At 39.3% G+C, this 22,949-nt stretch overlaps 1 protein-coding gene across 12 annotated transcripts in view; it reads left to right on the top strand.

Annotated features, from left to right (window-relative positions):
• The first annotated feature begins 8,230 nt into the window (after window positions 1-8,230).
• Window positions 8,231-22,949, top strand: part of MYCBP2 (MYC binding protein 2) — a 283,218-nt gene continuing 268,499 nt past the window's right edge. For 11 of the 12 annotated variants that reach the window (XM_042928333.1, XM_042928362.1, XM_042928341.1 and 8 more), the window contains exon 1: window positions 8,238-8,868. In XM_042928333.1, the coding sequence (XP_042784267.1) occupies window positions 8,567-8,868 (302 nt within the window). In that variant the 5' untranslated portion in view covers window positions 8,238-8,566. Of the gene's footprint in view, window positions 8,869-22,949 lie in introns of all 12 variants that reach the window. The other variant, XM_042928370.1, reaches the window with a different exon arrangement.

Below are 22,949 nucleotides of genomic sequence, written 5' to 3'. Positions count from 1 at the left end.
TATTTTGAGAGAGAGAGACCGAGACAGGGAGCATGGGGGAAGGGCAAAGAGAGAGGAAGAGAGAATTCCAAGTAGCCTCTGACGTGGGGCTCGATCTCACAAACCGTGAGATCATGATCTGAACCAGGACCAAAAGTTGGACACTTAACCAACTAAGTCACCCAGGCACCCCATCCAACATCCCATTTTAGAGTTCACTTCTTCAGACCACTCCCCATACCAACTGACTTAAGTCAGTTTCCCTGGGAAACAGAAATGGAGACTTGCATGCAGGAAATTTATTGTGGAGTGCTTTTAACAACACTGCTTGTGAATGAGTGAGAAAAGCAGGATGGGCCAAGAGAGAAAGAAATGGAATTGCAGTGCAGTTGCAACAAAGGCCTTAGCTAATTCCATGGAGAATTGTGGAGCTGGGATGGCTGTTCAGAATATCTTGAATTAAGGTCCAAAGGTCCAGGTCTTTGTACACCACATCCACCAGTTATTTGATGCAGGCTCCCCTGGGGATGGAGTGAAATCTTGGGTGAGACAGTTCCCTAAAGCCAAGAGCAACTTATGAAAAGGGACTTAGCTATGAGCAGCCAGCAGTCATCACTCCCAGCAGCTGGGGGAATAAGTGCCTCAGACCTGGAAGGTTATCTGAGAGGTACATCACTGTAGAAATCTTTAATAAATCCAAAGGCATGACATAAAAAAAAATCCAAAGGCATGATCTTTCTGATGTTTGACTTGAAGAAAGCAAGAAAATTCAGGACCCAGGGAATGAATGGATTTTTATGATTTTGACTATTTTTTCGTAAGTATTTCTTCTTTCAGGCATACTACTCATGGAAGCTAGCGAGAGCACACACTCTTTGACAAGATGTTGGACCTGGTATGTCCAGTAGGAACATTTTTAGCTACAAGTAAAAATACTTTATTAACAGTAGCTGAGACAATTTAGAATTCTTTTTCTTGCATAAAAATTAGTTTGAAACTTTGTTCAATGGCTTTATAATGTCAAGGCCAATGTCAGTGATGCTCTTGGCCTTTATCTTGTAGCTCTTGTCTCATAGCTACAAATGTCAGCCATCCTGCCCACCTTTGAAGTGGAAAGAGAGACAGAAACAAGAAGAATGGATTCTCCTTTATCTTGCTGGCCTGAATTGTGTCCTAAAGCCAACCCTAAGTGCAGGAGAGGCTCACAGAGAGAATATTTCACTTTTTTCAGTCTTTAAAGTAGAGGCAGGCAAGGAAGAGGGAGATTTGAAATGGGTGTGGTGAATCAATAAATTTGGTTTTCAAATCAGGTTTCTGTTTTGCTGATTGAGGTCATATGCACAAGCTTTAAAGACCAGATACAAGATGATAAAATGCCATCATTTGGCTGAAAAGCCAAATCAAGACTACTATTTGGATAGAAAACTATCTGTATCACTAGGGTCCAAACAGGAAAACAGAAAAGTGTGTGCCAAGTAATTAAGAGAGGGAATTGAATATAAGGAACTAATTGCATCAGTAGTGAAGGAGCTGAGAAGGCAAATGAAGGACAGAGGCATCTAAAGATTGATAACTGCAGGAAGCCACTACAATCCTTATGGCAGGAGAGACCAAAGGAGGAGATGCTATTTCCAGCTTCCAGGAGCTGGGGATGCCCAATAAGAAGTGGTTCCACAACAGAGGTTACCTGGGTGGAATTGGAACATGGAAGAAGCTGCCAGCAGGAGTTGGAACCACAGAGATGTTGCCCAAAGTAGAAAGAGATAGTGATGGTGGTAGGTAAGGGAAGCATGATTTCTCTCCTCTTCCCAGGTACTAATCATCCATCTCACTCCATTGGCTTAATCTAACTTGAAGCTAGCTGGCAAGGGAGCCTGAAAAATGTGGTTTGCAGGGCTCACTTTGTTGTACCGAGCAGGGAAATGGAGAGGAATTGACTCAAGAGGAAATAAGCAAATTACCGGCACACCATTCCTCCTGCATTTAGGGGTGCACTTTAGGAATACTTGTGTGGAAGTGAGTTTTTCTCCAGAAGCAATGTTGCCTTTGCTCTAGCCCATAAATACTTTAGTTCCCGAAACGTTACATCATACAGATATGATTATTTTGTCTAAACTAAGAAAATACTGTCACCGTAAATTAATTTAGGAAGGTATGAACTATTTTTCATGAATTATATGCTTTAAAAACATTTTAAACAGCTTCTGGTGCAGTCTAAAAGGCAAACTTCAGGCACTGGGTGGCTCAGTTTGTTAAGCATACAACTTTGGCTCGGGTCATGATCTCATGGTTCACGAGTTCGAGCATTGCATTGGGCTCACTGCTGTTATCACAGATCCTGCTACAGATCCTCCCCTCTCCCACTCTCTCTTTCAAAATTAAATAAAATATAAAAAAATAAAAATAAAAATAAATGGCAAATGAGAGGGGCAAAATCTTTTTGAGAGAGTTAATTATAAAGAATTAGTAAATCAACCTATTTTTACTTTTGAAATACAAAAGTAAAAATATTGATCAAAACAGGAAATTGAACTAGGTGGGGCTAAGACTTTTATGCTAATTACATATAAACTAACAGAGAATGTGAGCCATGGATGATATATGTAAGTTTTGATTCCACAGGTGTACCATAGCCACAAGCCACTTGAGAAGAAACTATAATCTGTTTTGACTATTATTAGTCAAAATGTAACCATCAGAATTCCAAAAACTCACTGAATTTAATGAAAGTAAGCAATATGTTTTGTGAATTAACAAATCATCTAAGAGCAGAGTGTTTTAGGGAAACAAGTAGTCTTAGGATTCTATTCTTCTTGTCATGTCATGATAAAGTAAATCTGTGTTTGTGGATAGGGCTCTGTTAAAAAACATAACTTCCAGGGACACCTGGGTGGCTCAGTCATGTAAGTGTAGGACTCTTGATTTCGGCTCAACTCATGGTCTTGTGGTTCATGAGTTCAAGCTCGCATCAGGCTCTGAGCTGTAAGTGTAGTGCCTGCTTGGGATTCTATCTCCCGCTCTCTCTGCCCTTCCCCTGCTCACTATCTGTCTCTCCCTCAAAATAAAGAAATAAGCATTAAAAAAGAATACTTCCAAATCCAAGTGTATATAACTCAAAGTGTATAACTGTTTGTCTCAAAAGGTTGGGACACATCTCAAATAAGGGAGACCACACACACTATTAACAATAATAGTTATGCCTGACAGGTGGTGTGCTAAGCAAGTCCTTGATATATATTATTTAACTTAATCTTCAAAGAATCTAATGAAGTAGGTGCTATTATTACCCTCATATTATTGGTGAGAAAACTTAGCCTGAAAGAGGGTAAATGTCTTTAAAATAAGATCATGCCTAGTATAATCATTTTAGAGCGATTTAGATATATCCTGATATCTGGATTAGCCAAGAACTATCTTAAAAATAATATATTTTAAACATTATGTTATTGTAAATAAATAATATATTTCAAAATAATATATTTGATATGATAAAATTACTATTATATATAAGAATTTCAACAGTCCTTTAGGGTTTAGGGAGATATGATTTAATTATTAAACTATTTAACTTTAGTAATAATGACCAACCTAATAATTTATAAACTACATTGAGGTTTTCAAGGTTAAAATGCAAGGTTATTACATTTCTCCTTCAAACAATTATACTTTATATGACTTTCTTTATCATTTGTGAAAGCTTCTTCTGGTCTAAAATATATCACAACAATAAAATCTTTAAAACATGATTTGCATTTAAATATATATGTATATGTACTATGTATATGTATACATAGTATATGTATATATTCATATACTACTGAATTTCATATACTTCAAAGAATAGATTCACTTAAAAATATTTTAGAATTGGGGCACCTGGGTGGCTCAGTTGGTTGGGTGTCCGACTTCGGCTCAGGTCATGTTCTCGAGGTTACTGGTTCAAGCCCTGCTTCGGGCTCTGTGCTGACAGCTCAGAGCTCAGAGCCTGGAGCCTGCTTCCAATTCTGTGTCTCCCTCTCCCTGGCCCTCCCCTGCTCACGGTCTGTCTCACTCTCTCTCTCAAAAATAAACATTAAAAAAATTTTTTTAAAATAAAAAAATATTTTAGAATAATTTTTCAGGGCTGGAAATATCCATATTTACCTAAAGCTCCCTAGAATCTAAATTTTTTATTTATAGAAAAACATAGACATAAAATTTGTATCTTTAGAAACTAATATGAATAAAAAGAAAAAATCATGCCTCTTCATGTCTACAATTTACTGAATCTTCCAAGGCTCTAAAAATACATTTGTTTAAAGTAAGACATCAAGATATCTAGGGGATCCAATACGTAATTTTTGTTTAAAAAAATTTAAATAGCCATGTTGAATTTTTTCTGTTCATTTTGAAGTATTAAATATATTACCTAAAATAATTTTCATTTAAAAGTGCTTGTGGTCATTTTATCAGGAAGGTAGACTCATGGGTCCTTAAAGTAAGGTTACCAAAGAGTGAAACATTTCTTCACTCTTCAGACTTGAGCATTTTTTCCCTCCAAATTGTTCTCAGCTACTAAGTTTGTTTTAAAATGGTCTCAGCTACCAAATTTGTTTTTCTTTTTTATTTATTTTTAATTTTTTTCAACATTTATTTATTTTTGAGAGACAGAGAGAGACAGAGAACAAGCAGGGAGGAACAGAGAGAGAACCAGACACAGAATCAGAAGCAGGATCCAAGCTCTAAGCTGTCAGCACAGAGCCTGACGTGGAGCTCATGACCTGAGCCAAGTCAGTTGCTTAAGGGACTGAGCCACCCAGGCGCCCCACCAATTTTGTTTTTAAATGTTCCAACACTGTTGTACAAATTTGGGAAACAAACCCAAACTCCTGACTTGACCACAACATTTTCAGTAGTCTTGATGTTCCTCATAATATGTGTGCTTCCTGTGTTTGTAATCCTATAGCATTGGTACAATATTAACCTTTTAAATGAAATTAACAACATCTATCATTGTTCTCATTTATGTTTCTGCCTGCTATTTACTACACCAGTGCTGATGGCTTCCTTTAAAAAAAACAAAACACAAAAAAACACAAGATAGAGTACAAAAAGATACAGATATAGAGTACAAAAATCTTAAATCTTTGGAGTTCAGAAAATTGTACTCCCAGCTTTGCTATTTCAAGTGGAAGAGACAAAATATGTGATCATACCTATGAAAGAAGAAGCCAGGGTCTTACATGATCGTTGACAAGAGATGCTTTTGAGAAATGAACATGATTATCAACCACAAAGACTAAAAAATACTACGCATGTGTTTCATTTACAAAATGGGCAAAGTCAGGATGCCTTAGTTCAGCTTAGTTAATCTTTGAGGGTGATTCTTTCAGGGCGACGTCCTTAAGTCCTGTCTAGCCAATTCTGACACCCAACCCGCCCAGTGCTTCCTCCACTCTCCCCCACTCTCCCCCACTCTCTTCCACCCTCCCTCTGAACCAAAGGCACACACACGCCCAGCCTGGCCAGAAGATAAAGCTAAGATGGCAGCGCGGAAAGTACAGGAGCGGCGCTCATTGGGGCTGGAAAAACAAAAGCAAAACTCTCTATATATTCTTTCAATCTGCATTTTCTGTAATAACAAGACTCCCCACCCCCATCTCAACACCTAGGCGGTGTAAGACATCCAGTAGCAGTGAGCGCAAGATTGGCGGGCGGGGACTCTTGCTTTGCACGTTGCGAGAAATCCACATCTCCCTTCTGCAGCAACGGTTCAGGTGGACCCTAGCGACTTGCCTTGGGGACCACCCTCCCTTCAAATCCCCTTGACAGTGGAATTAAGGGTGATTCCTAACGCCCTTTCGTTCCCGGCTTGCGCTCCATTCCCTGCCAACCCTTGGGAGCCTTCCCAAGTGCCCAGCTGCCACGGCAATAGCTGTAGCATTGCCCAGGGAGCACGCAGTGCCCAGGCAGGAAGAGGAGGCGGAGGAGGAGAAAAAACTCTGCATTGACTATCAATTTAGAGTGGAGCGGCTGTTGCCACTGCCGTGGAAGGAAATGCGGCCAACCGCAACAGAAACGCCACTCTCGGCCACCTAAGTGAGCATGTGTGCGACTCCGCGCACGCCTAGTTGCTCGACTCAACGACAACAGGGTTCCTAGCAAATTATCCAGTTACCGGGTTTTGCGTGTACCCAGAAGGCTCAGAAAGGGGCCTTGTGGTGAAAACTGAAGCGAAATTAAGGGATAGGAGGAACTCTGAGAACAGTGCAGCCGATGGGTTCAATCTTTATTATAAACTCCAAGAAGGTAAAGACTGCGCAAGCCACCACCTAAACCTGAACTGGAAATGCTTTCCTGTGCAGGCAACATTCATTCATTCATTCATTCAGCCAATACCTGGTTCCCTTCTGCTTAGGGCTAGAGCCTGTGCTAGGAGCTGGGAATGTAACGTGGGAACAGACACATATATCATTCCTGTCCTCAGGAAAAGTCTAGTATGTTTTGTTTTGCGTGTTACAATTTGTGAAAAGCCGTGTGCCAAGGTGGACATCCTAGATGTTTGAAATCCTTCCACAATCTCATGCAATATTATTTTTGACCACTATTCAGAGGGTGAAACTTGCCCAAAGGCATACAAATAGCAAAGTCAGGATCTAAATTCTGGTTTGTCAGAGCCTTTTGGCTACCTGGCTGGCTGCTCAACAGTAAAGAGCCCTTGCAGTTCATACTTGTTCAGGCCTTTAACTCTACTAGCCTTTCATTGCCTCTATACCTTGTCTATAGGTTTGGAGCACTTCCTGTTCAATGCTGAGGTTTGTAACTGCTGAAGCATTAGGACAGGGATTTAGTTTAACAAATAATTATTGGTGACCTACTATGTGCCAGTTTCTAGGCTAGGGGCTGAGGAAGACACGAAGATAAACAAGAAGCTCTTGTTTATGAGCTCATAGTTGAGGAAACAAGTACAAAACCTGTTTAACAGGGCTACTCACAGCGCTAAAACACCAACTTCCCATGCCAGTCCTTTGTCCCTATATTTTCATTATCCTGCTTGTAGCTATCTTTTTTTTTTTTTTAACCAAAACGATCTCCATCTGTTAAAGCCCTAGGTAAAATGCACTGCTTCAGCACTCTCTCCCCCCAAAAGCTAGAATTAATTTATTTCCCCACTCATTGTTTGTACTTTTGAAAACACTAAAAAGGCTTTTTTTTTTTTTTTTTTTTTTTAGGAGGAGGAGGACATTTATGGAAAAAGCATAGATTTAAGAACTAGTAAGTAGATAAAGAAAATGGTAATGATAGGACTTAAAGTGAAAGGAGTATAAATTAGGCAAACTCTTCAAACTGAGTCTCAAAAGGCTAAAACTTAGTAGCAGTCAGGGTTCAGTGGCACATACATTTCTAGTGCACTTACTTAGAAGGGACTAGTAGAACAGCTTGACACAAGGGACTCAGCAAATGTCACATTTTAATAGACAACAATGATAAGATCTTTGGCAGATATGACATTTTCAGATGTTCCAAATAGCCAGAGTGATAGCTTCAGGTCATATTTGAGAATTATCTCTAGAAATGTTAAGTCTGGACAGAAAAAGATGAGCCATCAAGTGACCACCGCCAAGAGACAAGTGTGCACTCTAAAGGATGAATGTGGAGTCAACATAATATGTAAGAAAAGTACAATCACATTAAAGTTTAGCTATGATGAAATGTTGAGAACAAGAATTTAGGAATGATTCTGGCTTGTGAATACTCACATATCTGTCAATTCTACTTTCATAGAAAGAATGCACTAGCTTACTACCTGTTTTTTTTTTTTTTTTTTTAAGTAAAATCTATTTTAATCCTAATAATAAAAACTACAAACGAAAATCGCCAGAGATACTTCTAATTTAGCTGGCCTCCTTTGCCTTGGATTCTGAATTACCCAGCACTGTTCCCAGTAAATCTGCATGTTGGCAGCACAACCTTTGAGAAAAAAGTAGCAGGAGTGCGTGACACTCATTCCCTGGTGGTGGGACATTTCCTCTTTCTGGTCCAAGTTCTCCCACCTGGAGGGAACCCCTTTACCTGATGCCAATAGCATGTAGCTGACAGCCTTCCCAGCGCTTTCCTTACTCTTCCTCAAGCTGCTAGTAAAACCCGGAGAAGTGGCTTTCTTTCAGATTCTTCACCACTCAACCTCCCCACACCCAAAGCCCTGAGGCGGAGGGAGTGGTGGCGAGGGGGGGGGGGGGGGGGGGAGGGAAAGGGCCTGGGGTTACTGAGCATGTGCGAGGAGTGGCGCATGCCCAGTGCGGCCGGCAGCTTCCCATTGCGGGTAGCCCCGGCGGTGGCAGCGGTGGCGGCGGCGGCAGCGGCGGCACCGCCTCCTCCTCACACTCCCGAGGTGGCGGGGTTAGATGAGCGGTCCCAGTAGCGGCGAGGGCGGCGCAGGGGGGAGGAGGAGAAGACGGAGGAGGAGGAGGACGCTGTCTTTGTAGTCTCGTGCTGCGGGAGCCAGAGGCCGCCTCCGGAGCCGTCGTCGTTGGAAAAGGGCTGTGTGTGCGCGCGCGTGTCTGCTTGCCCGGCCCGCGGGGACGAGGCGGCGGCGGCGGCTGCGAGGATGATGATGTGCTCAGCGACTGCCTCCCCCGCCGCCGCCTCCTCGGGGCCCGGCGGGGACGGATTCTTCCCAGCCGCCACCATCTCTTCCTCCCCGGCGCCGGGGGCGCTGTTCATGCCGGTTCCTGAGGGCTCCTTGGCTGCCGCTGGGCTGGGGCTGGGGCTGCCGGCCGCGGACTCCCGGGGTCACTACCAGCTGCTGCTGTCAGGCCGGGCCCTGGCCGACCGCTACCGGAGGATTTACACAGCTGCGCTCAGTGACAGGGACCAAGGGGGCAGCAGCGCTGGACACCCAGCCTCCAGGTGCGTCTTCAGTGTCCTTCTTGCGCCACATACCGCGTGTGTGTGTGTGTGTGTGTGTGTGCGCGCGTGCATGTATGTAAGTGTGTCTACGTACCTGGTTACTAAGCTTTCTACAAGCGCTAGATGCTGGGTGGTAGAAGCACTAACTGAGATAGGAGGGTGCGGTGACAACAGTTTCTGCTCTGTGTGTATGTGTGACTGTCTTTGTGGGGGGTTAGTGAGAATGGGAGGTAGCATGGGATGCTAGAAAAGGTGATGGTACCAGTCGGTTATGACACGTGTGTGTGTATTGTTGAGGAAGGAGGAGAGATTGGTTGAGGGGAAGAGGGCAGTGCACGGAGAGAATTTGCAAAAGTGGTGAGGGAAGTGGCGTTTCCAGTATCTCTGCCGCAATGGTATTTGCACGTATTCTTACCCCAACCCCCCAATGGTATTCCATCCTCCACTTTCCACCTCCCATAAAAAATCTGCCTTTCACTGACGGGAGCAGTGGTGTAGGTTAAGGATAGTGTCATATATATAGGATGAGTTTTAGATAATCATGCTTTAGGATAAGGCATGGAGTTTAAATTTAAAAGATTTATGCAAAAGGGATGCAGATGGGAGATTTATGTGGATGTGAAAGGTGTCTGATACAGATTTTTAGAGCTGTACTTTGGTAACTGGACCTTTTGGTATTCTAGAGATGTGATTGCAGCTGCACTTGTGTTCTGATGTCCCATCGGCCATTTCCCTTCATCTTATGTTCTATTTCCTCTGTCACTTATAGGCTTTAGAGTAGAGTGGGTTAGGGGGTTTTGTGGGGAAAGGGGAAAGCTGTAGAACTTCAAAATATGACTGGTTATACAATATTTACCTCCCACCAACTAAAAAATTTGAGTAGCTACTACATCTCATCCTAGGCTCGCTGCATCTTCAGCTTCCTCCATGTAGAAGATATTAAATCACTTTCATTTTCCTTTTCTTAAGATGTGTGTGTGTGTGTGTGTGTGTGTGTGTGTTTGCTGAGGGCTTTCCTATTGTTTTCTTTTCCTTGTCCTTACATGCCACATACCCCGAAGGATGATGACTGACTTGTTTCACCAGCTTGGCTTTGACAGTGGTAATTGGGAGTTGGCTTCATCATTTTTTTTTCCTCACAGCTTCTTGCAACACATGGGGAAAGCATAGTAGTATTTTGTCAAATGAGTTACAGAGAGTTTATGGTATTTATTGAATGTTCAGTGTGTTAGACAATAAGAAGATGCCCTTTTCTTTCATTATGAAAGGGCCTAGGCTGTAAGTCAGGTGTTTGTAATTTACCTTAGTGTACTGGGGTTCTTATCCTTTGCAGAGTTGTAAAGATGGAGCTTTGTTCACACTTCTGGGTAAACCAGTCTTCTCATGTCTATAATTGTTGACAGGATTGGGCAGTTTTATTAGATGGATGTAAATATATGTAACTACCTTCTGCTATACAAACTGAAGGCCACAGTGGCACAAGTCTACTTCTTGCTCATGTTTTTGAAAATAGCACAGAACCTCACTAGACAGTTTTCTGTGTTGGGTATAATTTTGAGCTGTGAGTCTCTGAATTGTGGTACATCTTTACAGATCCCTCTCAAAGAATTTAAATTTATTTTGTATGTTCTTCCAGTCTTAGGATTTACTACTGATATATTCCTATTTTAACTTTCTCCTAATATACTTATGTAACAATACAGTTTTGTGCATCTGGAACTAGATTAACAGTTTTAGACAAAATTAATGTATTTTAATCACACATATAAAATTTATGAGTGATTTTTAGTCTTTGATCCATTTTTGTACAAGCGGCCAATTACAATTTATGAAAAATTCAAGTATTTCGAGAAGTAGTCATGGAAACCAGCCTTAAGTTGTGTAATATTGCCTTCTAGTGCTTGTTTAGAACATTATTGCTTATTTTAGTTCACATTATTTTATCTAAGTCAGCCTGCAACTATCCTTTATTGAATATTTGCTTAAGAATTCAATCACATTTCTTATTAAATATGATGGGGCTAGTGGAGCTAGGATTTAGGTTGTGAATGAATAGGATAATTATTTGAATAGGGGTACTAGTTGAGTTCGAGTAGAAGAAGAGATCTAGCAGACAGAGAAGGGAGCAAGAATAGAGGATGAAGCTCTAGTGAGCTTCAAATTTAAAGGTGTGAGAAAAAGGAGACAGTAAAGGAAGTTGAAAAAAAAAAGATAATAAAAAGTAAGACAGCTGTGAGACAGTGGCAGCTCTGGTCCTAAGAAAGTGGATTGAAAGTCCTTAGCTAAGTGTTAACTCCTTAAAAAAGTGAGAACACTTTCCAGGTCACTGATGACTGTTGAGGAAGTGGTCATAGATGTGGTGAGGAGTCATTAGGAGATGTTGGGGTAATGGAGTTGCAGGGTTGAGGGAAGGATATTCAAATATGGAAGAGTGGCTGGGAAATGTTCAGTATGTGGAGAAAGAGAAATTAAAGAAGTGAGAGAGGAGATAATTGATGTAAGAGAAGTCAGAGAGATTTCAGGGACAAGTTTAAGATGTCAGGTAAAGAGGTTAGCCATTGAATAAAGACTAGAGTTGATTGAGCGTAAGACTTACATCATATTCATCTTAGTAATCCCAATGTATAGCACAATTTTTGGCATCCATTCTGTAAATACCAAATGTCTTCTGTGTGCCAGGCTCTGTTTTATGTGCTGAAGACGTAGCAGTGAGCAAAACAGAAAAGGTCTCTACTCTCTTAGAACTTCCACACTAGAGGGGAGAAATAAACAACTGATAGTTTCAGGTAGTGATACGTAACTATGAAAGAAAGAAAACTGATTTCATTTGATAGATGATTTATAGTGGGGGAGCTATTTTAGGTAGGGTGGTCAGGGTAGGTTTCTTTGGCAGTAGACCTTTAAGTTGAATCATAATAATGGGAAGTCAGATCTAGAGTAAGAGTGTTTTAGGAAATTATAAAGGCTCTGAGGTGGAAAGAAGCTTGTGTTCAAGGAAAAAACCAGGCAAACGAGATAACAGTCATTGTTGAATGAATTACTGTGAATTATGTTTTAGATGTCCTGTAGAGTAGTTGAGGGATCCAAGCCTAATGGAGTCAGTGACTTTGATGGCATTCTAGTGAAGTTGTTAAGAGCTTGGACTCTGAAGCTAGTTTAGTTTTACGAGTTTATTATTATTTTTTTAATGTTTATTTATTTTGGGAGGGAGGGAGGGGCAGAGAGAGAGGAAGAGAGGTACCTCACTATCTATGCAGAGCCTGACAGGGGGCTCTATCTCATGAACTGTGAGATCATTACCTGAGCCGAAATCAAGAGGTGGTTGTTTAACCCTCTGAGCCACCCAGGCACCCCAGAAGCTAGACTGGTTTTAAAACCTGGCTCTACCACTTTTTAGCTGTGTGACCTTAGGTACAATATATAACTTATATGCTTCAGATTTTTTTAAGAAAAATTTTATTGTGAAATAATTGGCATGTAACATGTTAGTTTCAGGTGTACCACATAATAATTCCATTTTTGTATATATTGTAAAATGATCACCACAACAGGCATAAACATCTATCACCACATACTTAAAACTTTTTTTTTTCTTGTGATGAGAACTCTTAAGATTTACTCTCTTAGCAACTTTCAAGTATACAATACAGTATTATTAACGATAGTCACCACACTGTACGTTGCATCGTCATGACTTACTTATTTTATAACCTTACCTTGTGAACACCTATACCTGTTTTTACCCACCACACATCTCCGTCCCAGCTACCAGGTTGTTCTCTGTTAATTTATGAGTTTAGGTTTTTTGTTTGGTTTTACATTTCACGTATAGATAAGATCTTATGGTATTTGTCTTTCCTGACTTATTTCATCTAGCACAATGCCCTCAAGATTTATCCATGCTGTTGTAAATGGCAAGATTTCTTTTTTTATGGCTGAATAATGTTCAGTCGTGTATATATACCACATTTTCTTTTTTTTCAATGTTTATTTTTGAGAGAGAGAGACACACACACGGGGGAGGGGCAGAGAGAGAGAGAGGAAGACAGAGAATCCAAAGCAGGCTCCAGGTTCTGAGCTGTCAGCACAGACCCCCATGTGGGGCTTGAACTCACGAACGGTGAGATCATGACCTGAGCTGAAGTTGGAAGCTTAACAGACTGAACCACTCAGGCACCCTTATATACCACATTTTCTTAATCTGTTCATCCATTGATAGATACTTAGTTTGCTTCCATGTCTTGGCTATTGTAAGTAATGCTGCAGTGAACATGGGGTGCAGATATCTTTTGAGTTAGTGTTTTCATTTACTTTGGAAAAATACTCTAATGAGGAATTGCTAGATCATATGGTAGTTCTATTTTCTAATTAAAAAAAAAAACAACATTTTTTTTTAATGTTTATTTTTGAGACCCAGAGACAGACAGAGCATGAGCAGGGCAGGGACAGAGAGGGAGACACAGAATCGAAAGCAGGCTCCAAACTGTCAGCAACAGAGCCCAATGTGGGGCTTGAACCCACGAACCATGAAATCATGACCTGAACCAAAGTCAGGTGCTCAACTGATTGAGCCACCCAGGCTACCCTGTTTTCTAATTTTTGAGGAACCTCCATACTGTTTTTTCTTCCTTTTTTTAAAATTAATTAATTATTTAATTTTATTTTAGAGGGAGTGAAAGAATCCTAAGCAGGCTCTGCGCTCAGTGTGGAGCCTAAAGTGGGTCTTGATCTCACTAATGTGAGATCATGACCTGACCCGAAATCAAGAGTCAAATGCTTAACCTACTGAGCCACCCAGGTGCCCAAGGAACCTCCATATTGTTTTCCGCAGTGGCTGCCCAGTTTACATTTCCATCAATAGTGCACGGGTTTTTCTTTTCTCTACATTTTTGCCAACACTTGTTATTTCTTGTTTTTGATCATAGCCATTCTATGTGTGAGGTAATAATCTCATCGTGGTTTTGATTTGCATTTCCCTAATGACTAGTGATACTGAGCATATTTTCATGTGCCTGTTGGCCAACTGTATGTCTTCTTTGGAAAAATATCTTTTCAGATCCTCTGTCCATTTTTAATTGGTTGGTTTATCATTGCTATTTGTTTTTCCTGTTGGAATATATGAGTTCCTTATATATTTTAGATATTAGCCTCTTATCAGGTATATGGTTTGCATATATTTTCTCAAATTTTGTAGTTTGCCTTTTCATTTTATTGATAGTTTCCTTTGCTGTGCAGAAACTTTTTATTTTGATATAGTCCCGCTTGTTTACTTTTGTCTTTGTTTATGCCTTACTTTTCTTGTATGTAGAATGGGGATAATAATAATGAGGATTGTTTTGTAGATTAAACCAATCCATATATGTAAAGTGCTTGACACATTAAGTGCTGTTAAATATTGTTGATTTCTGCTGAGAGTGAGGGGACATATGGCATTTGAGGACTTAAAGATGGGGCAAAAATCAGGTTTTATTCTAATTTTTGGTCTCAGTGACTGTGATGAATGTGAGAATAATGATTTCATCTATTCATTGACTCAATAAATATATTTTTTATACAAATGAATGAATCAAAATTGGAACATTGGCTTGAGGAAAAGGTTGGACTGGAAATGAGTAAAGGAATATTTGATCGTTTCTGTATGTGAATGGCAGTATAGCATTGCATTTGGGAAGAACTATAGCTCTGTGGCTAAATTTACCTTAGAGGCAGACTGCCTTGGTTCAAATCCCAGTTCTACCTTTTTCTAAGTTGGGCAAGTTAATTGCATTTCTTTGTCTGTTTCTTTAGCTGTAACCTTACAGGACTATTAAAAGCACATTGTGTTAGTACAGGGTAATGTTCATTAAATGTCAGCAGCTGCCGCTATTGTTACTATTAAAATTATATATTTAAAACTCTAATCAGCATGATATTGTAAGTTTTCCCACTCAACAAAGAAATGGGAAAGCTGTTGGTTGAATTGGTTCAAGGTTAAAGTGTGACTGGAGGTCAAAAAAAAAAGAAAGCGAAAGTTTGGTGACATTGATTGATCCTTCGGTAAAAATGAAAGTGATGTCAAGGAGGGGAGTGATAGACCAGGAGATACAGAAGAGTCAGGGTATGTCGGTTGAAGTGGTAGAATAACAAAGTAGAAACAATAGAGATTATGGTTAAAATGGGGAATTGCTTTTCTTTAAGCTAAACCCACTTAGTTCCTTTAGCCTTTTTATATCAGATGCATGGGATTTTGGTTTTAAGAGGTTAAGTAGTCAGTCCAACAAAGTTAAGGGATTACTACTTGGTGCTAACCATTGGCCCAATAAAGCTGTATAAGACATAGTTTCTACACTTGAGTTTATTATCTGGGTAATGGTGAAAAATACAAAGACAGGTACTTACAAAAGTGTTAAAGAAAATGGCATTCTGGGCTGGCGTGAAAGCATGAGCAAAAGGTGAGAAAGTACAGTTTATGTGCAGGTAATATTAAGAGTTCTGTTAGAGCTATCATGTAGGTGTTCATGAGGGAGAGCCGTGGGAATTCATTTTGGAAATGGAGACTGTGGTTAGAGGGTGAGACAGCTTGAACAGCAAGGTACAAATTACATTTTATTCAGTAGACACTGATGGTTTTGAACGATAAAGAGATGTTATTGTAGGAGTATTTTAGTGATGTGGGATTGGATTAGAGTTTGTATATCTGTATTTATGATTAGGTAATAATTTGTTTCATATAGCTCTTACATCTCTGGAATCCTGTTTTTAAGGCAAAAACTGCTCTGTTGGCATATTGGTAGGTAGAAATATGAAATATGAAATAAATTAGCCCTAACTTAAGATAAGAGAAAATCTTGTGTTTAGGCTTAAAAATAAAATGAAAATGTTAACTTAAAAATACTTTTGCATTTTGAGATACTTGTTTAAAAAAATCAAGAGTAGTCAAAATACTCTTTTTAATTAAAAAACATTAAATATTCAGCTTTTTGGGGAGGAGTCAGGTTAATCAGGGTTTAATTTGTGTATAATAAATTTTACCCTTTTCAAGTGTTCATTTGAGGGGGTCCCTCGGTAGCTCATTCGGTTAAGCCTCTGACTTTGGCTCAGGTCATGATCTCACGGTTTGTGAGTTCAAGCCCCGCTTTGGGCTGTGTGCTGATAGCTCAGAGCCTGGAGCCTGTTTCGGATTCTAGGTCTCCCTCTCTCTCTGCCCCTCCCTTGCTTGCGTTCTGTCTCTCTGTCTCTCAAAAATAAACATAAAAAAAAAAAAAATAAAGTGTTTATTTGAAGAGTCTTAGGACCATCACCACAGTCAAGTACAGAACATTTCCATCATTCTAAAAAGTTTCTTCAGGAAATTCCCTCCTACCACTAGCCCCTGGCTACCATGGATCAGTTTTGTGTCACTAATATCTTATCTTTTCTAGAATGTCTTATAAATCTAGCTCCTTAAGGGCAGGACCTCAGATACTGTTAGTCTCCATGTCTTCTATCCCTGTATTTCCTATAAATGGCAGTTAGGATTTAAGCTTCATTAAGTTTTGGTTACACATTTTTTAGCAAGAATATTTGGCTTATAGGACTGAGTATTACATATTGCATCCTATCCAGATGTTTTCAGGTTGTGTCACTGTTTAATAATGCTCAGTCTAATTACTTTGGCAAGATGGTACCCAGTAGATCTCTCCTCTGTAAATGTATCCTTTCTTCATGTGCAATAAGCAGGTAATCATAGGTCATAACTTCGGTACACTCACTGTGAATATCTTTCACTAATGGTTTTAGCATTCTTTGATAATCCTTCTCTGAGTCAATTATCTCATTAGGGGTTTCAAAATGATGATTTTTATACTTCTGTTAATTCTTTCTGTATTTTTGAGCTGGTGCTCTTCTGCGAAAAAGAGTTTCTCTCATCAACTGATGATGAACTGTGGTTCCTCCTGAGAAGGCAGGGTAAATGCTAATTCTCTCCTCTCATTAGCTAAAATAGTGTAATAGTCCAGTAGTGGTGTGGTGGGTGCTTGGTTCACCACCCAGATCCCTTTGTTCATGTACAAGTGCTCCTAGCTGTTGGGAATACTGGCAGCTAAAACTGCCGGCTAAGTCCTTTTCCAAGCTTTCCCTGAGCCAAGAGAACTGCTTCCCTCAAAGTCATGCCTCTTCTGCAGGGTCAGCCTCTACCCAGTACATGTACTCTTTAGGGATATAAATCTCTGGCCCTCTTACCCTAAGGCAGAACAACCTTGAAGATCTATCCCAACACCAGAGGTCCACATGGGATTGGCTGAGGTCTTCCTGTGACTGCATTACAATTCAGCTCATTCCTCTGTTCCATCTTACTTCCTTCACTCTCCTACAGTTGTTGGTTCAGAGGATATTCCCCAGTAAACTCCTGGTGTGCACATCTCGATTTCAGAGTCTGTTTCCTGGGGGAGCCTTAACTAAGACAGTTGTGGTGCCAGGAGTGATCTGAGGAAGTAGACTTTAAAATGGGGTTTTAGAGCTAGACCCACTGTGGGTTGTAGATGGAGTGCCAATACTAATAACCGTTGGCATACAGTGTGGCTGTGCAATTGTTAAACTTTCAGTAGTGGTGAATTGGAATGGAATTCCTGTAGAAGGAATGCACTGGTGGGTACAAATATTTTAAGCTTTTTAGAAGTTCAGGGAAGTTATTACTTAGGACAGTATAATCAGATGGTTGTTGATGATTGATGTTGATAGATTGGAGAAAAGCAAAGGCAGAAGGTAATTGGGGGCAAAATGAGAAAGTTAAGTTATTTCTTTAGCATCATGTAAAGAATCTCATCTTATACAACAGAAAGAAAAAAAAAGCTAAAGATTAGGCCCAAGACTTAATTCAAGGGTAGCAGAACTCCAGGGTGGGTTGAATTCTCAACAAGTCTTCTATGCCAGTGTCTGCTTTAGTTGGAAATGAATAGGACCCTAACTCTTCAGATGGGACATCTGAGTTGATACACTTGAAAACCTTGAAACCCCAAATTCTGTCAAGCTCTTTGGGCCTGCAAAAGTGGGCTTCTTCTAGCCTAGAGGGTAGTTTCCTGGACTATGCTGCCCTTACTGTCCTCATCTTTTCTCTCCTCTACTGGCTATCATCAAATCAATAACTAGAGTTAGGTCATAGGAGAGCCTAGTGGGAGGTGCTGGGCCCACTAAGGTAAGAAAGGAAGTGCACATGCATGGGTATACACATGTGTGTGCTAAGTGATTCCCAAACTGCACTGAGGCACCCTGAAACACCACAGCAGACACATAGGAATACCATGGGATATTTCAGAATTTCAAAGGAAACATGTTAGCATCTGTCACAAATAACTAGCTTGAGGTTGTTCACAGTTTTTGTTCTTTTTTTTTTTTTTAAGTTTATCTATGTTGAGAGAGATGGGGAAAGACAGAGAGAGGGAGAGGCAGAATCCCAAGGAGACTCCACACTATCAGCTCAGTGTTCGGGGCTCGAACTCATGAACTGTGAGATCATGACCTGAGCTGAGATCAAGACTCAGATGATCAACTCACTGAGCCAGCCAGGCACCCCAAAGTTGTTCGCAGTTTTGACATTAGGTCATGCTACATTCTTTTTGGTGATGCCATATCTTTTTGAGGTTGCATTTTTGGTAGTTGCTGTGATACAAATCAACCACTGCACACAAATTAGTGTGAAACAGAAAAGGAGGGTGGCGTGTTCAATCTGATTCCAAGTTTGAGAAGTTGTGCAGTGTTTAGCATTGTATATGTCCTGTTCTTTTTTTTTAAATTTTTTCCTAATGTTTATTTTTGAGAGAGAGGGGGGCGGGGGAGAGACAGAGTGCTAGTGGGGGGGGGGGGGTGGAGAGAGAGAAGGAGACATAGAATCTGAAGCAGGCTCCAGGCTCTGAGCTGTCGGCACAGAGCCCGACGTGGGGCTCGAACTCATGAGCTGTGAGATCATGACCTGAGCCAGAGTAGGAGGCTTAACCTACTGAGCCACCCAGGCACCCCGTACATGTCCTATTCTTAAGCAATTATGGCTATTCAAGAACAAAATAAAAATATTTTTCTTTCAATTTATGTGTTTTTTTCCAAATGGTTAAGTTTATAGGGCATAAATTCTTATTACTTATTTAGATCTAACTAGTTAATAAACACTACTGTTAGGTGTTTCTTTCGGCCTATAAGTGTTGTGGAAAAATTACTGATGATGGCTATGCAAAGACCCAATAACAGACTTCTACTTATCAATACTCCTTCAGCAACTGAGTTGCTGAATGTCCTGCCTGAGTAGTGGAATCTAACCATCCTCCACAGAGACCATGATTCATTTTGACTGGACTTGACACTTGTTTTAAGTATGAGTTTGCCTTTACAGCTTGCAGGGGCTCAACCATTGGCTACTGTTTGAGGGCTTACAGAGTGTTTGATCCATCAGCATAAGATCCCACATAACATTTCAGAGTAAACAACCCACTTTTTTAGCAATCAGGGGATCCATCTGTTCCATCATGCACCACATCAAGAAGTTTCTGACCAGATAGAGCAGCAAAACATCTTTTGATGGTACAACTGATGATGATACCCTACAATTTGACATTATACCCTGCAAGGTTCCTAGCTGGAACCATTACACATGGCAATAGGAGTGACTCCACTTAGCATCACTCTCTAGTGATCCACTGGGGAATTTATGCTTCCTCTCTGTAGCTGAGCAGTAGGGGTTCAAAAGGTCCTGGCTTTCAGAAGAGAAACATTTCCAACAGAAGAAACTACAGAGTCCTGTTTCACTTTTAGGCATGGCTACCTCTGGGGCTTGACACTCCATTTCTAGGGAAAGGAGTTGCCCAGGGCTAATGTATCAGATCATTGGGAGAAGGTAGAGCTGCTGTTACATGAGGGAGCTTGGGGGTTTGGCACACAGGTGATCTGCTGGGTGTCTCTTGGTACTTTCTGGTCCAGTTATAATGGTAAATGGACATGAGCAAGGCCTGGTGACTGCCTCACAAGATCAGCCACCTGGACCAGCAGAAATGCTAGCCAAAGATGAAGGGAATCTGAAATTACTAGCAGAAAACAGGTTATAACTATGTTTTGGCCTTGAAACCATCTGAAACACAGTGGTGGGGTCTTTAGTTTGTCCTACTTTACTACCTCTGAAAAGTTTCTCCAGGAAATAAGAACCAACCAGAATTCTGGAGGAGCTTTTCCCAGAATTTGTATGAAGCAAGTGAATCTTTGTAGTGTAATAGATGGACTGTAGTGAATGCTGTGAATTAATTTTAATGGTTGTTTTGTAGATTCTCTGGAATGTTCTAAAATCAATCATCATTCTTTCTGATTTCCGGAAATCAGAAATGTTCCTCCAACTTTTATTCCAGTGACAAGAATCTCCATAACAATGCTGAATAGAAGTGGTGAAAGTTCCATCTTTCCTTGTTCCTTAATCTGAAGAGGAAATAATTACAAATTAGTCTTTCAGTCTTTCAGTATTACAATGTAAACTGTGGGTGTTTTGATGGTCTTTCCAATTTGAGGAAGTTCTTTAATATTCCTACTTTGCTGATAGTTTTTATCATAAATGTGTTTTGAATTTTGGCAAATACCTGTTCTGCATTTGTTGAAATTATTATATGTTAAGAGAAAGAAGGGAAAAATTAAATTAATTTTTGAATGTTAAGTCAACCTGGCATTCCTGGTATAAAACTTTCTCCCAATGTGATGTATTGTTGAATTTGGTAATATTTTGTTAAGAATTTTTGGGTTTAGATTTATGAAGGGTATTGTTCCGTTAATGTCTTTGTCAGGTTTTAGTATTATAGGTATTCTTGTCTCATAAAATGATTTGGGCAGTAATCTGTATTTTTAAAGGAGTATTTTTAAAGTTTCCATGAAATTGGTCTCATTTCTTTTTGAATGTATGATAGAATTCATCAGGGATACCATCTGAATTATCTTTTGGGGATGCTTTTAACAAATTTAGTTTCTTTCTTTAATAGATATAGGGATATTCAAATTTTTTATTTCTTATGTCAATTTTGGTAACTTGTGGTTTTAGAAAAATTTGTCCATTTCATCTAAATTGTTGAACATTTTGGCAGAAAGTTACTCATAACATTGTTCTAGTATTTTCTATGTGACATTTGTGGTGATAATCCCTTTTTCATTCTTCATGTTTGAGTTTTCTTTTTTGTTTGATCAGATTAGCCAGAAGTTTCTCAATTTTGTTTATAAGTTCAAAGAAACAACTTTTGGCTTTATTAATTTTCTCTATTATTGATTTACTTTCTACTTTATTGACTTTTCTGTTTCAGTATAACTTCTACTTTGAGTTTACTTTACTCTTTTTTTCTAGTTTTTTAAGGTGGAATCTTAGGTCATTGATTTTAGACTTCTAACATAAGCATTTAAAACTATGAATTTTCATCTAAGTACTGCTTTAGTTGAATCCCACAGTTTTGATATTCTGAATATTCTTTGTCATTTAGTTTAAAATATTTTCTAATTTTTTTGAATTTTATCTTTGATCCATACATTATTTAGAATTGTTTTATTTAATCTTAAGATATTTTGTGTTTTCTTATATATATTATTGTTAATTGCATTCTGCATATTTTGTATGATTTCGATCTTTTAAAATTTATTGAGATAAGCCTTATCTCCTAGGATATGATCTACCATGGTGATTATACCATGTATACTTGAAAAGAATGTATGTTCTGCCATTTTTGCACATAGAGTTCTGTATTAATTAGTTCAAGTTGGTTGGTGGTGTTATTTGGATCTTTTATGTCTATACTCAGTTTTGTCTAGTTCTATCAGTTTCTGAGTGGCAGGTATTGAAAATATCTACTCTAATGGTAGATTTGTATTTGTCCTTTTAATTTTCTCAGCTTTTGCTTCATGTACTTTGGGGCTCTGCTTTAGGTACATTTATGTGTATAATTATTAAAATTTCTTGATAGAGGCACTTGGGTGGCTCAGTTGGCTTAAGCGTCTGATTTTGGCTCAGGTCATGATCTTCAGGTTTGTGAGTTCAAGCTCCACATTTGGCTAGCTGCTGTCAGCCCAGAGCCTGCTTCAGATCCTCTTTCCCTCTCTCTCTGCCCTTCTCCAGCTTGTGCTCTCTCAAAAATAAATTAAAAACATAAAAAAAAACCCACTTCTTGATAATTATTATTTTATTTCATTATGATACATCTTTCTTTATCCTTAGTAATACTCTTTGTCTTGAACTTATTTAATATGGGTTTTGCTTTTTTTTTTTTTTTTTTTTTTTCTTTTTCAACTTGCTCTGTCAATCTTTGGCTGTTATTTGGAGAGTTTAGATCATTAATATTTAACATAATTATTGATATGGTTGGCTATCATTATATTGTCTTATGTTTTCTTCTTTGTTTTTCATTCCTCTTTTTTCTGCTTTCTTTTGGATTATTCTTTGGTATGAATTTTAATATATCTATTGGCCTTTTTGAGTTTATCTTTTTGTATTTTAATTACATTATATATACCTAACCTTTCACAGCCTACTTAGAGCTACTGTTGTGCTGCTTCACTTAAAATAGAGAAACCTTGCAGCCATACAGATCATTTTCCCCCCTACTTCGTTACCCCCCCCCCCTTTTATGTTATACTTGCCATATATGTTTATGGCTGCATGCTTTGAAAAACTCACCACTCACCATACAGTATACTATTTTTTGCTGACAATAGGCATAATATTTTAAAGAACTTAAAGGGAAAAAGTAGTATTTTGTGTTTAGCTGTATATTTACTAATCCTGTTCTTCCTTCTTTCCTGAAGGTGCCACATTTCCTTCCAGCCTGAAGTACTTTAGCATTTCTTGTACAGCAGTCTGCTGGGGATAAACTTGTCTTTGTTTTTCTTCATCTGAGAATGTCTTTATTTTGCTTTCATTCCTAAAGGATATTTTAGGTGGATGTAGGATTCTGCGTACATTCTTGTTTTCTTTCAATATTTTAATGATGTTGTTCCACTGTCTTTTTGCCATTATGATTTCTGATGGGAAACTTTTGGTAATTTGAATCTTATTCCCTTCTGTGTAGTATGTCATGTTTCTCTGCTTTCAGGAATTTTTTTGGGTTTTGGTTTTGATTTTC

Source organism: Panthera leo, chromosome A1 (genome assembly GCF_018350215.1).
Source record: "Panthera leo isolate Ple1 chromosome A1, P.leo_Ple1_pat1.1, whole genome shotgun sequence".
Lineage (NCBI taxonomy): Eukaryota > Metazoa > Chordata > Mammalia > Carnivora > Felidae > Panthera > Panthera leo.
The sequence above is the reverse complement of the archived record's forward strand: the minus strand, read 5'-3'. Positions and strand labels throughout refer to the sequence as shown.